At 53.1% G+C, this 17,564-nt stretch overlaps 4 protein-coding genes across 4 annotated transcripts; 2 read left to right on the forward strand and 2 right to left on the reverse strand.

Annotated features, from left to right (window-relative positions):
* Nucleotides 1-260: 260 nt before the first annotated feature.
* Nucleotides 261-3,571, reverse strand: CTRU02_212726 (uncharacterized protein; the record flags this gene model as incomplete). The annotated part of the gene is made up of 3 exons (XM_036723439.1): nucleotides 261-2,861; nucleotides 2,928-3,023; nucleotides 3,101-3,571. 3 exons carry the CDS (start codon nucleotides 3,569-3,571, stop codon nucleotides 261-263), a joined length of 3,168 nt encoding a protein of 1,055 aa, XP_036584715.1.
* Nucleotides 3,572-6,319: 2,748 nt separating this feature from the next.
* On the forward strand, nucleotides 6,320-7,459 carry CTRU02_212727 (uncharacterized protein; the record flags this gene model as incomplete). Its single annotated transcript, XM_036723438.1, has 1 exon — nucleotides 6,320-7,459. The coding sequence occupies one exon, from the start codon at nucleotides 6,320-6,322 to the stop codon at nucleotides 7,457-7,459; it is 1,140 nt and encodes a 379-aa protein (XP_036584714.1).
* An 828-nt stretch (nucleotides 7,460-8,287) lies between these two features.
* On the reverse strand, nucleotides 8,288-11,347 carry CTRU02_212728 (SET domain-containing protein; the record flags this gene model as incomplete). Its single annotated transcript, XM_036723437.2, has 4 exons — nucleotides 8,288-9,052; nucleotides 9,107-10,713; nucleotides 10,793-11,263; nucleotides 11,314-11,347. The coding sequence occupies 4 exons, from the start codon at nucleotides 11,345-11,347 to the stop codon at nucleotides 8,288-8,290; spliced, it is 2,877 nt and encodes a 958-aa protein (XP_036584713.2).
* Nucleotides 11,348-16,268: 4,921 nt separating this feature from the next.
* Nucleotides 16,269-17,372, forward strand: CTRU02_212729 (uncharacterized protein; the record flags this gene model as incomplete). Its single annotated transcript, XM_070205898.1, has 4 exons — nucleotides 16,269-16,312; nucleotides 16,360-16,472; nucleotides 16,533-17,137; nucleotides 17,187-17,372. 4 exons carry the CDS (start codon nucleotides 16,269-16,271, stop codon nucleotides 17,370-17,372), a joined length of 948 nt encoding a protein of 315 aa, XP_070060291.1.
* Nucleotides 17,373-17,564: the final 192 nt, after the last annotated feature.

Raw genomic sequence — 17,564 nt, forward strand, 5'->3', positions numbered from 1 at the left:
ATCATGCCTAATATATTCTGGTCGTTTTGACCACGGCCTCTCGGCCCTAGCCCCCCTTAAACTTTTGAGGAGCCCTATTGGCTTTTCAGCCCTAGCTCTCGCGCTCTCCGCGATGAAGAGCATACGCACTCTGTGGTATAAATCAAAAACAATCAAGATGATAATACATAAAATTTTCGCTTTTCCCGTTCCGTTTCTCTGTGTACACAAAGAGAAATTCGCAGAACTCGTGCTAATTCTTCCGCCTTTCGGCCCCGCTTCTAGCGAGAGCTTCGACGCTCGTCTCCGTTATCTTCCGCCCGCTGGCGCTGAATTTTGTTATTGTTGATATTCCAACCACGGATTTGGACGGGGCCACGACGCGGCGGGGGCTCGGTCGGTGCATAGTCCTTGATGTTCTCCTTATAGTCATACTGGACTGTCCGAAGCTCAGGGCCTGTGGGCCAGCCAACCCGGTGGGGAGGAATGGGGGCTGGTGCCAACTTTGGGTATCGACTGTTGGCAGCAGAATTTGGCGTCGACGAGCCACTGCCAGCACGGCTGTTCGAGGCAGGATCATTGGGCTGCTGCTGAACGAACTGCAGCGAAGGTGGGCTCTGCGCTGGCGCGACGGACGCATTGGTAGGAGACATGCCCGGGGGGCCGTAAGAAGATTGTTGTGGGGGTGGGGGTGGAGGAGGCTGTGAGCCGCCATACGAAGGATACGGTGCCATAATGGACATGCCGGGCTGCTCATTGGTATAGCCATTGTGATAAGGTCTCGGTGGACCAGGAGGGTAAAAGGACCCGCTGTTGCTGCTCATATAAGGGGGAGGCGGTTGCTGTTGGGCCTGTTGATGCTCAGCTGACATGGTCTCTGGCGCAGCGGGAGCGCTCTTGCGGCCGCGAGACGGGCGCAGAGGAGGAAGCGGGGAGCTTCTATCCTGAGCCGGGTTGGTAAAAGGCATTCGAGATGTGGAGCCTGATTGTTGAAGTTGCGAAGGGGCGGGTGGCATCGGTCCTCCTTGCATTGGGATAGCCGACATATGGTACGGTTGCTGGGGTTGGTTGTAGGCGGTGTTGTGGTAATCATGATGTCCAGCTGGCGGCGCTTCCATGGGTGCAGAGTAGAGGCGTGGGTCGATCATGGGGTCCACAGACATGTAATGTTGCTGTGGATGGGGCGGTGGCATATGCTGCTCGTAGTAGGGAGGAGGAGCATTATGCTCGGGGTACATAGAGTGACGACGACTGTCGTTGGAAGGCTCAATCGATGATCTCATTTGCGACATCTCAACCGGGCGAGCTGGAGGCAGCTGGCTCTGGTGCTCGATAGAGGGGTGAATACGGTCTGGTCCGGGCGAGGCAAGACGGGGTTCAACCCATCCAGAGTTGCTGGGAGGAGGAATCGTCATCTGAGAGTCAGCATGCGTACTTTGCATGGGATAGCTGGGCTCCATGTGGTGAGGTTGACCATCGGCTGGAGCAGCGTGGGCGGGGGGTGCATCAGCCATTGGGATGTCGACAGGTCGAGGCTGGTACTCGCCAGTGGAGGCGCCGGCAAGAACCAACAGCGCCGAGGTATCCAGAGTCTCATGGGGAATAACAGGAGTCGCAGGTTCAGTGACAGCTGGCTCGGAACCACCAAAAATATCTCGAATTGCATCATATGCACGAGTCGTGGGTCTGGCCGGAGTGGGAGGCTGAACTATGACCGGCTTCTCTTCGACAGGCTTGGTTTCCTTCTGCTCTGCCTCAACTGCGTCGGCGGCGCTGATGAGATCCTCGAGACCAGCAATGTTGAGAGCGGAATCGTTGCAGGGCAGAGGAGAGCCTGCAGGGGTCTCCTCCACGCTCATGGACTCTTTGATTGACTCAGCATGTGCTCTCTGCGCAGCATACTCAGCCGATATCTCCTTGAGCTGCTTGAGCTCCTCTCCCTCAATCTCTTCCTCTGTAATGTCGTTCGCCTCGCAAACAGCTGTGAGGATTGATGACATTTTGTCCTGGAAAGGTTTGTCCTGAACGGCAGCTTCGACCTTCGCGACAGGAATAACACGGGAAGCATGAATTGTCTGGCCGGACGGAGTAAGGTAGACAGTCGGATGCATTGGGTTGGCTTCCGGCTTTGGTGGCTCAGCCTCGTTCTTGCTGGTGGGAAGGAAGTAGCCGTAGCGAGGGTGAACAGCGAACTTTTCTACAAGCTCCTTGTCCATGTCGTCTTCTTCCACAAGACGAGCGTCCCATCGCGCAAGAAGAGGGTCGTAGTGCCAGGTGTTGGAGTTGGGTTTACCAAAGTACTTGCCTCGCTTGGCGACGGTGGCGCCATGCTTCGCCGAATTGGTCGAGTCACGATATCCGATCTCATCATCGTCAAACTGAAAGGTTGGGGGCACGATGATACGGTTGGCAATCATGGCACCGTTCTTGGCCGGTGGGCGGTTGACCTGCCTGCAGCCGTAATCATCCGGCTCCGACGCCTTTGCAGGCAGCGCAGGCTCTCTCTGGTCGGCAGTAACCGGCCCCTCAGGAACCGGCGTGCTCTCATTAGACTCGTCCTCTACTGGAGCATGCTGGGCCGACATGATGCCCGCCACGTGATTAGCAGGCGCGACATCACCTGCGGTGCGCTTGGAGGCGGGTTGGCCATCGGGCTGGTCCTTGGCCTTGCGCTTGGTCCGTGGTGCAGAGGCGGTGGGTGCTGCCGCCGCCTCTTTTTGTTGAGGCTCTGCCCACGCAGCCTGGCGAAGAGCGTAGGCTTCAGTTCCCTCGACCAGTTGAGGGTAAGGCACAAGATGACCGTCAATGTAGACTTCATAGATGCCAAATTCAGACGCTTCTTTGTCAGAAATGGGCTTGTAGTTCCAGCCACCGTCGACAAGCTGAAGCAGCGCGTGAGCAATTTGCCGCCTGACAAAAGAAAAGGAAAAAAAAAAAAAGATACTCACGTCAATTGGCAGGCCGTGATCATGAAGATACTCCAGAATGTCGAGGCGATGAATTTGCGCATCTAAAAATCTGTCTTCAAGTTCTTCAAATCCGTTCTAATGCCGCGGATCACCGCCAGTTAGCGGAGGACCAGGGTAAAAACATGACATGTCGGTTTCGGTCTCACACGTACCTCAAAAATCTCTTGTACTGCTTTGCGCTGCTCCTCTCTGGAGTTGATGACCATCTTCTGATCAATCGCGAGCTTGTTCTCCGCGACATCAAGTCTGGTCGAGAAGCGCTGTTGGAGGTGGCTTTTAACCACGTCAAACTCTGGCACCTGGGTGTAGTACTCGCCGTCTCTGGTCAGTTTCCTGACGGAGCGACTAGCCAGATCCTGCAGAGCAGGCTTTACGGCGTTAGCAAGAGCTGCATATTGAGCCTTGAGCTCGCGTTGGCGTTCATAGCACGCCTGGACTTTGTCGTCGCTGAACTGCTTGAAGCGGCCGCGTCGACCAGTTCCAGCCACTGGGACGGGTTTTGGGGGTTCCTTCTTAGGAACGGCGGGTTTCTTGCCCCGTCCCCTACCTCTGCCCTTGGCCTTGGGCGTCGGCTGGGGCGTTGGAGTCGAAGCAGACTGCTCCGGTGTCTCTGTGTCTGACATGATGGCGGTGGTGGCCGGTCATGAAAGATACGTGACTGACTGGGGGAGGTGAAATGGGGGTAAGTGTGGAGGCAAAAGTGAGAGCGGGTATGGTGTAATGAGACGTGAGGGAAGGAGATGAGTGTAGCAGACAGCTAGCAGAAAAATCGAGTGAGTCTCCGCCCGCAGGTAATTCAGTCGCTCTAGAGTGCGTGAACCAGCGCGATTGCCTCTGTAAGGGGAGGAAGGTGTAGAGCTTTCAGGTTGAAGAAGCTCGTTGTTGGCTGTTCGGAGAGAAAGACGAGGGTGTGGATTGGACGGATGGCAATGGGTGTGGGCTAAGAAAAAGCAGCCGCCTGGCCTCTCAGTCTCTCTCACTCTCTGAACGACCGGGTTTTTCTCAATGAGAGACCAGCGTAGGCAGGGTAAAAATGTGATCAGAATAAAGATGAGAAGCTTCCGCAGACACAGCTGTAGGTCTTGGAGTGGCGCGAATGGGTTGTTGAATTGCGGCGTGGACGAAGAGTTGTTCGCTTTTTTCCCCTTCCTACCTTTTGCAAATAATACCAGACCAGGCGGAGCGCAACAGCAGTGGCAGGAGCAGACGTGACCACCCTGCTACAGCGAGGCGGAAGGCAAGGCCCAGCCTAGCACTGTCCTGCACACACTTACACCAATCTGGTAGGAGTCGGCATCATTTCTCGAACGATGATTCGTCCGGAGAGCTAGATAATCCGTCAACCGAAAATAGTCTCTCACCCCTGCCGACAGGAGAAGGTACCCGGTACTTTTACGGACCGCCATCTGGCAGTCTACAGTCGCGTACACGCACCCGCACCCGTGAAGGTCACCATCACTTGCTCTGGGCAGAGAGCCAGGACCCTCTCAGCTCAGTGTAAGCCTTTTTTTTTTCTTTTTTTTTTTTTAACCCTGCTGCCTTTGCTGGCTGGGCCGCTCAGGTCCTCGGAACGGGGGATTTGCGACTTGGCGGGCCAACCGACGAAGAATGCATCTGGGGAAAGGCACAGATACCGTCAAGGAGGCATTTTGTGGTGTATAGTCTTATTCTTTCATCCAGCCATTCTCCTCACTGCCGCCTGCTCCGGCATGAAGTCAAGCGTTTAGGCGGGCTGACTGGCGTCTATCTGGGGTTATTGAATGACGACTGGCATTGACAGCAAACGTGTCAAATCATCACATAACAACCACTCCGGATGCAGAACACAGAGTCAGCAGACAAGCACAGTGGCATTAAAACGCTTACATGCCCAATATTCAAAGAGAGGGAGCTGGAGAGAAAGGGAAAAAGATTTGTTTTTAACCAGAGAGTGGCTTGTCTGTTAACTCCCCGACTTCCGTGTACCCATCCCGTCCCTCTGACGTGACGAAAGCCACCAAGTAGCAGCCAAAAGTATTCCACACGGCTCTGTCTACCTACTCTTAGGTTTGGGAATGAGCCACGCCGTTGGGCCAAGTGGCAATTCGTTCTGCCCTACGGTGATGATAGGAGCCCCATTGATTTTTATTTTGTCCTCATCATCCTATTCACCCATTGGGAAAACCCCAGTGTTGTTTTTTCCGTCTCACCGCGAGAAGCATTTACTACGCAAAGTAAGGGCAGTGAACAGACATTTTCACTCGCCCAGTACTTAGTTCGGACGAGTCGGACGGGGAGCACTTTTCAGGACCTGGTCCCGTCCGTGAAGTGGGCCCTCTCCTACCCAGATCCCGAGCTCCAACCGGGACTGCTTCTCTGTCTCCAGCCTCCAATGCCCAGTGCCAAGTGAGATGCAAGTCGGTGTTGGCTGTGGCCAAATAGGTCCTATGGTGTGATGAAGAACGGAACCAGATTACGTATCTCCTGAGATGTTGACGCCGAAGTTCTGTGTGCGACCGATCTCCGTGGACAGTCCCGAGAAAAAAAAAAAACAGCCCCCAAGGTAATAACGACGACCCTGCTCCAGCAACACAGAAACACGATCCTGGAATGCTGCACTATTCTCCCTTGCGTCCGTTAATATGCTAAACACTCAAGGTTTTGTAAGCCTCATTTGAACTTTGGTCCACCAGAAGCGATTTTTATTTTATTTGTTTTTAAATAATTAGGAAAAGACGAGTGTTACGAACACTCACTCACGGATGCCACTCGTAAAGATCAACGATAGGTTAGCGAAAGAGCGTCCACATCACAGTATTACGATACGATCAGGTTTACCAATCCCTTCGCATCGCATCACTGCACTGCATGCCGAATTTGTTCCTCTCCCTGCAAAAACCATTCAAGGTTCCAGCAGGAAAAAAAAAGTCCACACCGCACAACACCTGCCCAGGGTGGAGACGTTCCCACTCTGAGAAGTCCCTGAACAGAACTTTGCAGCCACTGTTAACGTGGTAAAGTATAGTGTACCTTGAGTCTCCAGTTCCAAAATTCGGCCCCCCTGCGCTTCTCCATAATCCGGTGTCGCCCCGTCCAGGGGAGGAAGGAAGCTTTGCCTTAGCTTAGTAAATAAATGTCCAGCCACGGACCACGGCTGAACCTCGTCTATTCCCGAGCCGCCGGGGGGCGCTACTCACCTTCGGTCAAGAGCTAAAGAAAAAAAAAAAGTTGTCGGTGACCGTGGGGTAAGTGTACTTCGGCGCGGACGCGGGTAGCAACACCATTACATCCCACCTCGTCGCAACACACGCCGAACCTCAACCTCCCGTCTAATCCCGTATTTACGGCCCGGCCCGCACGGCGCACCATCGCATCTCTCTTAGGAATTCAAGATGGGTAAAAAGCGCAAGAACCCGACTCACCAAAACCACTTTGTCGACTCCGGTAAAAAGAAGAAACCAAATGGAGGTCCAGGACCCGGCCCCTCGAAGAGCAAGGCGAAGAATAACGCCGCGAATGATAACAGCACAAAGAAGAAGGAGCAGAAGCAGTACCACCAGAACCAAGAACCAGTTATCCCTTTCGCCTCGGAAGATACCATCCTCCTCATCGGCGAGGGCGACCTCAGCTTTGCGGCCAGTCTCGCCGCCCACCACGACTGCCGCAACCTGACGGCCACCGTGCTTGAGAAGAATGAGAAGGAGCTGCTGGAGAAGTACCCGCACGCGGAAGAGAACATCGCCAAGATCACCGGCGCAGTTTCAAAGTCTGAGAAACCAAAAGACAAGACCGCCGACAACGGCAGCGACAACGGCAGCGACAACGGCAGCGACAACGACAACGACAACGACAACGACGATGACGATGACGACGCCGACGCCGACGAAACGGGCGCACCCGAGGGAGAACCTGTCGAAGACGAAGAAGAAGAAGCATACAAACCTCCAGTCCCGAACAACAACAAGATCCTCTACAACGTCGACGCCCGCACAATGAAACCATTCGTCAAGCGCTCCACAACCCAAACCCACCACGGCATCTCAAAAACCACCAAGCAAGGACTCTACAAGCGCATCATCTTCAACTTCCCCCACGTGGGCGGCAAATCTACCGACCGCAACCGCCAAGTACGCTACAACCAGGAGCTTCTCGTCTCCTTCTTCAACTCCGCCATACCCTCCCTCGCGCCGAAAGGCACCATCATCGTAACGCTGTTCGAAGGAGACCCGTATACACTTTGGAACATCAAGGACCTCGGCCGACACGCTGGCCTGCAGTCCCTCCAGAGTTTCAAGTTCCACTCGAAGGCGTACCCCGGGTACCGCCACGCGCGTACGTTGGGGGTTGTCAGAGAGAAGAAGACCGGAGAGGCCAGCGGCGCCGCGTGGAAGGGTGAGGAGAGGCCTGCCAGGAGTTTTGTGTTTATGCGCAAGGAAGAGGCGCCCGAGCCGCTACCAGTGCAGAAAAAGAGGAAGAGGGGAGGCGATGAAAGTAGCAGCGAAGAATCGGATTTGGAAGTGGACGACGATTAAAAGGGTGGGAGGGGTTTCCCTCAAGCGGTTTCTACCAATTGGCAACTTGTCTCGATACACTGTGGGGAAGCTTTAAGATCGGTATGTCTGGAAGAATTCATATTGCGATTCGGAACACAGTTTGTTCACAGAAATGCGGCTCAAAGGTTTTGGTACTGGGTTGGCTTCCAAAAAGGCTCCTTAATCTGGCATGGGTAGCACGGCGTTTTGCAAAGGAAGGTGGAAAGAAACGAAAAAAAAGTTTGGGACAACAGTCAGAGAGCTTTATTGCACTTCAATGGCAAAAAACCTTTATATGTATGTTACTGTGCCTCCTCCACCCTTTAGCCCTGTCAGTTTGACAGTCACGAATTTTGCATAAAGAACCATGGAAAAAAAGGTTTTAGAATATCAATGTGCCATTATGCTATGCCATGTCCACTTATGGCGATGTGGGTATGCTTTTCGACGTTTCCCCCCTCTGACCTCACGAGGTGAAATAAGCAACGCCTTTTGCCCCTAGCCTTATCCGAGAACCCATGCTGGAATGCCCGCCTGTCCATGACCATCCACCCATGCCGCCGGATACACGCCTGATCAAAAGTGATGAATCGTAATGGTTACGGCTTCGTTTAGCCATGACCATTTCTGCTTTTTTGAATATCCACACGAAAAATCAAAACAAAGAGAGCATCCAAGTGCTTGGGGTCTGCTGATTCCCTTCCAGAAAATGCAATATGCCTGCTTATACGTACAATGCCGAGTTTCACTTGTTCTCGGCAGGCCCTCTTCTTCACACCACATGCTTCATGGGTAGTCTTCCCCTCTCCCTTAAACCCCAGCCAAGACCTAGTGGCCGAGAACCTCCTGTTGTCGAGCCGTCTCGTTGCCCTTGGTGCGAGGGTCGCTAGCGAGATCTCCTTCACCAGTTACTATTACGCCACCGTTTATCCGGGGCATGATTTCCTCATTCATTCCCTGGGCCTTGGTGGCCTCTTCCTCGAGCCGCTCTGCTTCTTCATTCTCTCTCATCAGAGCTTCCTCCTGCTCTCTAAGCGCTTGTTGCTCTTCAGTCAGAGACTCCGGGGAATCGGTAGGAACCGGTTCTGTGGGTGGTGGAGGTGGAGGAGGCGGTGGTGCGCCGTCCTCCACATCATCCTCCCTCAAGCGCTTTGTCGAAGGGCCATCATTAGGAGTGAGGTCCAGTGACTCAGCCGCCTCTTCCTCACGCTTCCGCTTCTTTTCCGGGCTGCCCGTTGAACCGGCGTCTTCATCATCCGAAAGCATCACTTCATCAGCTACATCAGCCACGGTGATATCACCGTCTGCAGCCGCAGGGGCAGAGCTTGGGCCTTTTGTCTTGTCCTGTCGTGTAGCCTTCTCTCTCTCATAACTCTTCATTTTTACGACGGCCTTGTCCAGAAAATCCTTGACGTAGGTCTTCACCTTCCTGGCCTGCTTCTGATCCAAGGGGACTGTAGGGTCCTGTACACGGTTCCTCTTGTAGTCCGATGAGACTAGCTTCTTGTTGACATCTTTGCCAAGTTTCTTGAGATCCTCTTTAGGCAATTTATGTCTATACTTATCGATCACGTATTTTACGTGGGGGAAGAGCTGGGGGTAACAGAATCAGTAGGGGCTCATCGCTGAGTACGGGCGCATACGTACCGTATTCTCATAGATCTTCATCTGCTTTTCAACGCTAAGAGAGCGCCACTTTTCTTGCTTTGTCTCTTGGACAGGGGTTTCGGCCCGCTGCGGCGTCTGTGAAGCTGAAGGTCTGGGGGTTTGCTCCTTTGTGACTTGATCAATAATGTTTTTCAGCAATTGTTGCTCTTGCAGAACCTTGTTAGTTGGCTTTTGCGCGTCGGCAGGCTTCGTTGGCCGCTGCCACGTTGTAACACCATTCTTACTATAGAAGTAGGTGTTTCCACGTTGATCTGCTGCTGTGAACCATCCGGCTGGCAGAGGGCCGTTGTTGTGGAAATTCTGGGGTCTTCGATGGCGAGGCGGCCCATTGAAGAAATGCGGGTTTCGTTGCGGCATGCTGCTTCGTGGGCCTTTTGGAATCTCAACATTCTGCAATGGATCGGGAGTTGATTTGGCGGTAACGTCTTCCTCGCGGTCTGCGTTGCGTCTTTCTTGGAAGGAGTTCGTCGCAGAGGCGTTGGGGTCAAACTTTCGCTTCCCAATACGGTAGCCTAGCTCGAGCTTTGCCCATTCTTCCAACAGTTTCTTTGACTTTGCGCTGACATTCTGATGTTCTGAATGTGTAAGGCCGTCAATTGTCGCTTCAATCTTTGAAGCTTCGATTTTGTTTCGCGTCAGCCTGGGAAATTTGTCGAGAATATTCAAGACCTGAAGCACGACATTGTGGTCGTCAATGAATGTGTTGAGGGTGGTCTTAAGGATCTGGTAGGCGTGCATGCGCATGACACAGTGTATCACACGTTCATCATCGCACTGCTGAATACGCTCCAACAGCTTGACCGCAATCCACTTCTCCTTGCATTGCATCAAGGTCGCCATAACCTTGCGTGCACCATCCTCATTGAGACTGCGGGCCTGCACGCTGTTAACGTACTCCTCATCATCCTCCTCTGGCTTCTTCTTGCGAGGCTTTTTGGCCACGGCAGTATCCCAGCTGTCGCCATCGTCGATACCAAGGGCTTCCACAGTTGCAAGGGGTAGTTTGGTTGCCCGCTCGGTCTGGGTCTTGCCACCAATGAATCCAGTGCAGTTGGGCTCGCCACAGTAGCAGGGCTGCGGGTCGGCTCCGTAGCGGTCGACATTGTAGTTGAACACCAACTCCTCGCCAGCCCTGATTTTGCGTGAGGTAAAAATACCCATCCGAAGCTTTTCTCCCACAACCCATTTGTCAACGTAGCAATTCGGATTGCAAGAATGGTTGCAAAACCGACCTAGATTGCCCTTCTTTGTCGCATCGACAAACTCGTGCTTGGTGAGCGACATGAAGTAAAAATGTTTAATACCTTCGTCGTCGTACTGCATCATGCGCCGCCGAAAAGTCGGTTCGTTGATAACCTCACCGATGTATTCGAAAATAAAGTCATTGGCTTGCATGTCGGCGTTGGCGCGGAGGCCGAATCCCTTCTTCTCGGTCTTGATGACTGAAACGTTGGCATACTGTTTGCGCTGAAATCTCTGGTTCTGGCAGCCATCGCCACAATTGCCGACACCCACAACACACTCCATCTTCGTCGCTCTGTTAATGCAGTCGGAGTCCTCGCCGCATGAGTAATTTTTTCCGTCTTCTGCATCAGTAAATTCAGTCAGAGGCCGCTCGGATTCTCTCGTCGCGGTGGACATTCAGGGAGGGCGTGGGAAACTTACGCCACTCGGAACGGCAATCGCAGTCCAAGGCATCATTATCAGTAGACCCCATGTGTTTCGATCCGTAAAGGCAGTCTGGGATAACCTGGAAGGTACTGCATGATTCCTCCGTCATATCAGGCAAGTCGCCGAAAAGCGGCGCTTCACGCTTCACCGGCTTCTGCGACACCTTGCGAGAAAGTCTCGATCGATTGTTCGTGCCCGGCGTCGAGCCGGCATCGTCGTTGGCGTTGTCGTCGCCGGGAGACATGCTGACGGCGCGTGAGCCGTGACTGCTCTTGTTCTGCGAAGACGTCCTGCTCGTATCCCGCTCCATCTTGATGCCATTTGGCGCAGGGCTATCTTCGATTTTAACCTCCTCCATCTTCACCGTCGCCAGAGCTTCATCCTCCATCAAGCAGTCGGGAAAGACCTCCGTAGGGCGAGCGCGCAAGTTGAGGAAAGCCGAAGAGCGTCGAGGATCGTGTCGTTCTGAGAGATGGAATGACACAAAAGTTCAGAGAACGCCGGACGCGGGAGACGAGAGACTTTGCGAATCTGCAGGTCGGTGCGCATGTAGGGAGCTACAGGAGTTGTGTTGGGTGGAGAAGGAGGAAAAGAATATGTAAGGTAGGTAGCAGAAGCGGAAATGGGGACGAGTTGCGAGAGGCGGCGGCGCGTTAGGAGAGAACGGTTAGTAGTCCGAGCCAAAGGTTTCCAGCATTGCAAATGCTAGTCGCGCGAGAATTGACAGCAAACCGAGCAGCAATTTGACAATGGCAAAATTGGAAATCAACGGATCAGTACCCGAGCAAAATTGCGTTGTTGCCCGCCAGCAAAAGGGGAAAGAAAAAAAAAATTCCAGGGCGGAATCGCAAAAGATACGAAGGGACGACAGGCAAGAATAATCTCAGTGTGGTTTCCAACTGGACCTGGACAGCAGCCACTCAGCCTGTCGCGCTTTGGGCCAGGCCTAGCCACTTCCGTGCCTTGGGCGCGCCAGGCTCAACTAGCAGCGAAATAATCCTAGTGGAGCCACCAGGATCTGCAGTTTTTCGGAATATTGATACGACCGGATTCCGTAGCCTAGACTTTTGGAAATCCGATCTTAGTTTCCCCAGAAAAGCATACACAAGATCTGGCCAATGGTTGGGCGGTTTTTAATCCCACCTTGGAACCCTACAGGCACAGATGTACTTTGGAGATGGGGGATGGAGATCCCACGTCACCGATGCCTCCACATAGGAGCAGGCCATTGCCCTATTTTGTTTGCTGTATCCGTCAAGTAAGCGGGAATTCCACAGGGTATCACATACTCTCTAGAGACATGTCCTTTCCCATTCTGCTTTGAAGATCTCGGAGGCTGCTCTAATTCATCTGGTATTTGAACCACCTAGGCCAGCAAGGTTACGTAGAGTTGCTCGGAGCCAAAAGCTGAAAAGCCCAAACCAGCATCAGAAGCTTCAGCTGTGAACTCCAGGATTTGGTCCACAACTATCCTTGCTTCTGATAAGGTTTAGGTGAAAGACCCTAGACGGCACTTTGCGTCTAACAGCGTTGCGATCTAGCATCAGCCAGAGCTTTTACTACTGATAAAAAGAAGGCCTATTTCGGTTCGCTTCACCGACACTTTGCGCCCACATGGCCTGCATGATGTTCCAAGAAACTACCCTGGGACATGGCCATTTCTTAACAGTTTGCAACCTAGTTTGGAGCTTCACTATTCGGGGGTAAGTAACTTGGCAGTGCTTGGTCACCACACGTAGACCGTCATTAATGCTGGGCTGGACAGAGGAATGTTGAATTCTTTGACTGCATCTGCAGTTTGGCCAGTGCCAATACTCATTGCTCCGCTAGTCAAAAGCCACGGCGCATAATTCGTCTGATGGATAGGGATTCAAGTACAATGTTAATGGTGGAAGTAAATTGTTGGAGTTAGCTACTGCGAGGATGCGCGATGGCCTAGTCGGAAGCTCACCACTAGTTCGGAGGGTAAGGGGAGTTTAGAGCGGCGTGACGCACAATCTAGCGATGCAGACGAGCGGTCGGTGAGAATGGTGCTAGTTATCTTCAGACGAAGAGTGCATGTAGCCGTACCTGACTTGGGCAACGATGCCCTGCTAGTGACTGGCGGTCGGTGCCGTTTGCTGTCGTCTGGAGATGGCGGAGCCATTGGCATGGACGGGTTGTACATGGGTGGGTCCTCCCAGTGGGAGGATGCCAGCTCATTGTGCAGCAGGACGTCGCTGAAGCCGGATGAAGTGGCCTGGGGAGCCTGGGTGTATAAAGAGGCGGTGGATGAACGCAGTGAGCAGCTATCTTGACAACAGGTCAAAATTCTGGCCCTTTGCTCTTGATATCGTGTCGTTGCGACAGCCCTTGTTTGTTTGACTTTCTGATCTCTTCTCAGCCTCATTGCTTCAATTTCTTACTCCTTGGGTCACGATCTGGGCCGCCCCCAGAAATCATGGGAGATTCAGACCACTCAGGTGCAGCGAAGCTCCTGCTGCGGCTCCCTCTGACAATTGCGGGAAATGTGACGAACCGGTGCCCCACGCTGGCTCTCATGCCGTTGTTGGTCGATGATTGGCGAAGAGAAAACCCAGTGGTTTCTCTCATCAGTCACCGACAAGCCGGGTTTGGCTAAGTGAGGGCCAATGAGGGCGTGGGGATGCGATTCTGGCCGTTCGCATTGCACGGGCACTAAAAAGTCCCTTGTTTCCTTATTCGGTCGTCTGTTGATCATTCTGTTTCTTTCCATCTTACTGTTATCAAATTTCTATCCGACAGGCGAGGAAACGGCGCGCATTCCAAGCGGAACGATGGAGTCAAAGGTTGGAGTTGGGTGATGGAGAGGGGAACGATAAAAAGCAGCTACAGCGAACGGATGGCAAAATGGAGGGGCAACAGCTGCTGACGGAACACAGGCAGTTATGTTGGTGGGTGAGGGTCAGGTAGGCAGGTCCAGTGTTCCCGATACGAGGACAGCACAAATCGTTGCATCGCGATTGCCAGCGCACCCAAGGTGGGCGATACCAATGCACACTGCAAGTGCAGTGGAAGTGATGGGTGACAGAGTAAGTACCGTCATCAACGCTACTTCGATCCCCTCCTTTCCATATTCCGCCCCCCCTTTCTGCTTTCTCATATGTCCCTCCCTCTCAGCTTAGTGCTGATTTTCTCAAGTGTGTTTTCCTTAAGCTCACCTCTTATACCCAAAGTTTCTTGTAGGAGGGAGAAGTCATGCCTCTGGTAACCCTACTGTCATTGACATCCTTGAAGTGGCAGAGAGTCAAGTCAGGCGTAAATGCCCCCTAAACGAGATTGGCCAGTTGCCGCAAACCTTCATATGCAGCAGCTAGCTGCACGTCGCTTCTCATTACAGCATGCATACTATGTCTGCTCAGCCCAGCTTCCGCCACTTACAGCCCAGCAGATGCAACTGTGCTTGCAGCAAGCGGCATGCGCGCAGAACAGGCGGGAGACAGGGATATATACTTTGTCGATTGCATAGGCCTGTGCAGTCATATGTGATACCTCTCTGTGAACAATCACCAAAGTGCATTTACTGGCATTTTGTCTAGCAGCGCTGGGGCACTAGGTCCCATTCTCGAACTCGAATGCGATCGAAAAAGGATCCCCCGATGTGGCTACTGACCAACCAAATAATCTCTTCCTCTTCGGGGGAGGCTTGGTGAGACATGCGCAACAAAAATCGGGAAAGGGCGATTCGGCTGCCGAGAAAAAGCAAGAACCCAACGACGGAAAGGGAGGCGCGAGAGGCGCCGAAGATAAAGCCACTGCCGGGTCAGACCAGAAGCTTGCCGCAAGGCACTCGAAGTGAAATGGAGGAAAGAAGTTGCCAGAACAGGAGTCAGGAGCAAAATGGTATCACGATATCACTCGACACACACACACCCCTCATACGAAATAGACAAGAAGGCTGATTACGGCGTGCGCGCACACCACACACACACACACACATACGCCGTGTGGTTGACCTGCTTTTGCCCTGGACGCCACAACAAGTTGTTCCAACATCCATCAATCCGTCATCAATCCCTCCACCACCCACCCCCCAACATCCGACCGAGCATAATACATTAAACTTATGCCCAGTTTGGCAGTGCCGTAGTGCATTCCATCGATAAACGGACAGACAGAGATGACAGGAAGCCATTTGTGCTCCCCTACCCGGAACTCTTCCCTGGCCAGATTCCGCTTGCTTTGCAGGAGTCCAATCCTTTCGCACCTTCGACGTCAGTCAGTCACGCCGACAAAACAACCACTTCTCGTCGGTCTTATTGCTGGTGATTCTCAGCTCCAGTGAGCCACGCCGTCTCCATCAGTCATCGCCATCGATAGATTTGCAGTCATTCCCCAGCTCCCTTCTCTCAGACATTGCAACTTTGTACTCTTCCAGCAAGGGAGGGCATATTTGGTTTTGCGACCTGCTCATCCATTTGTACACACCTCAAGTTGCAGATGAATCCCACTCAACCCATCTGAAATTGATACTTGAGGAGGCCTGCTGGTAACCAAAGGTTCAACTCACACCCAGCACCGCAGGTCCTTCCTTAGGCACGCAGCACCCTTGTCATCGTTTGCTCGAGTCCCGGAACCAAGACACATTCAGGAACTATACCATTGTTGCGAACAGCGGCTATAAATATATCGCGTCAAGCATCGACCAAGCCAACGCTTGAGATTGTCTCCTGAATAGGTTTCACGCGTCATTAATTACTCGGTAAATCTGTCTCGCTTGTCCCCCCAGAGTCCTCCGCGTTCAAAAGCACGTCTCGTACTTGCTACCCTGGTCACGCCAGCAAGTCCCCGACCGCGCTCCGTGCAGGGCCTCCCATGGCCATTGTCGCAAAAGTGGTCTAGGTGCCCAGGAGCAAACGAAACATTCGAGCCTCCACTTCCACCTCCAAGGCCTGTCTAGGCTGTATTACCCCCTCCATCTCGCGCCTTGTCTAACTTCCCCTCGACGTCGTCGTGGGACCGGGTCTTCTCTTCGGTGGCCTCTGGTCAACGACGCGCGCTTGCGCAGCCTTGATCACTTTCATTAGTTTGAGTCGCACGCCTATACCTAACGGGCTACGCGGCTGCAATTTTCAGCATTCTGCTTACGGAAAAAGCGAGACGAAACCCATCGCGGCGGCTGTTTCTGACCTTTTCGACTGCCTACTGCCCCTTCTACCGCGCTTGTTTGCCTGGAAACCAGGCTATTTGCCCTTTCGCAACCTCTTTAGTAGACGGTTCTAGCACCGTCAAACTCTCTCGCTTCTTTCTAGTACACCCTTTTAAACAACCACCTTCATTTCAACGATCTTGTGCCCCTCGCTACCCCTCGTTGACCTCGCTCTCCGGCTGACAGCGCCGAGCCGCTCGTTTGCTAGAATCCCACGCTGCCAATGCACACTCCAAGGCCCTGCTTCAGTATAAACTCGTACGTTCATGACACTCGCTCTGGCAATAGTCAGTATTTGTCACGATGGCCTACACCTTTACGGAAGGGGAAAAGGTAGGCGCCTTATCATTTGACTGTAGGGCGCACAAAGCTGACGCGCAGCTCGTCTCCAGAGGTTTATCCTCGCAGAGGCTATCAAGACCAGTAACTTAGATGTGGGCCATATGGTTGAATTTCTGAAGTCGTATCATATCGAGCCTGACTGGCTCAAGATGCAGCTGCCGAGCGGTATGTTGGGAGACCTCACTCTCGCACATCCACCCCTTACGTACTGATTGTCGGAGCCAGGTCGCACTATGGAACAATGCATACAAGCTACCGAACAGATGTTCCAAGGCCCTATGAGGGTACCAGATCTGAAGCGCAAATCCATGAGCGATCTCCTCGAGCAGCCACCCAAAAGGTTGGCGGTGGCTTCTCCAATGGAACCTCCAGCGCAACTTCCTCTGCCGTCACCTCTTGGTTCTGCACCCCAAAGTTCAGCTGCCTACTCGAACCCGATGTCTGTTCATTCGATCTTACCAGCGCCTACGCAACTACACAACACGCAGCTTGCGAACATACAGCCCAGGCCGATCAGCTCTGGTACAGAGGTTGGAATAAAGTCAAATGGTTATTCTAGCCCGAATCAACCGCCAGCTGCGCCGCCTCCGCCCCGAAAGAGAGGTCGGCCATCTCGAGCAGATAAGGCCAGGCAGTTAAGACCTTTACTCCCACAACATCTCACTCCCCTCGCGCCAGCCCCTCCAACGCGCCCCCCGGCGAGGGAAAGCCCAAGCACACCGGCAGAAGGTTCCGTTTACAGTTTGTCGCCGGGCCCGGCCTCAGAAACACTTGGCGAGCCTCCCAAACGGAAACGCGGAAGGCCAAGGTCAGCAGATAAAGGTCATCCGGTAGGTGTACTACTACTGCTGATGTAAAAGATTCTGATTCTGGTCATAGGGCGCCTACAGAACGGAGCAATCAAGGACACATTCGGGACGATCAACTCCCGGCGAGCCGGCCCGCGGCCGGTCTAGCGAGGTGCCTCGAAACTCTTACACCGAACATGGGAAGCTCTCAGAGTCTCAGAAGGAAAGGGCTATTCCGCACATTGGCCATTTAACACAGGAAGGACTAGCAAGATAGGCTGCGATGTGCATCCTATACGACTTGAAAAGCTATTTTCGAGCTTGCAGGTTTTCTTGGTTGTGCTTCCGCACCTATAATGGGACTGGCAATGATACCTAGTTTGCACATTCAACGTCCGTTAGCTGTTACACTGCATGTTCTTGGATAGGCGCGGACGGATTGCTGTTACATAACAATGCGCGTGTACAC

Source organism: Colletotrichum truncatum (assembly GCF_014235925.2).
Source record: "Colletotrichum truncatum strain CMES1059 chromosome Unknown Contig_0009, whole genome shotgun sequence".
Classification (NCBI taxonomy): Eukaryota; Fungi; Ascomycota; class Sordariomycetes; order Glomerellales; family Glomerellaceae; genus Colletotrichum; species Colletotrichum truncatum.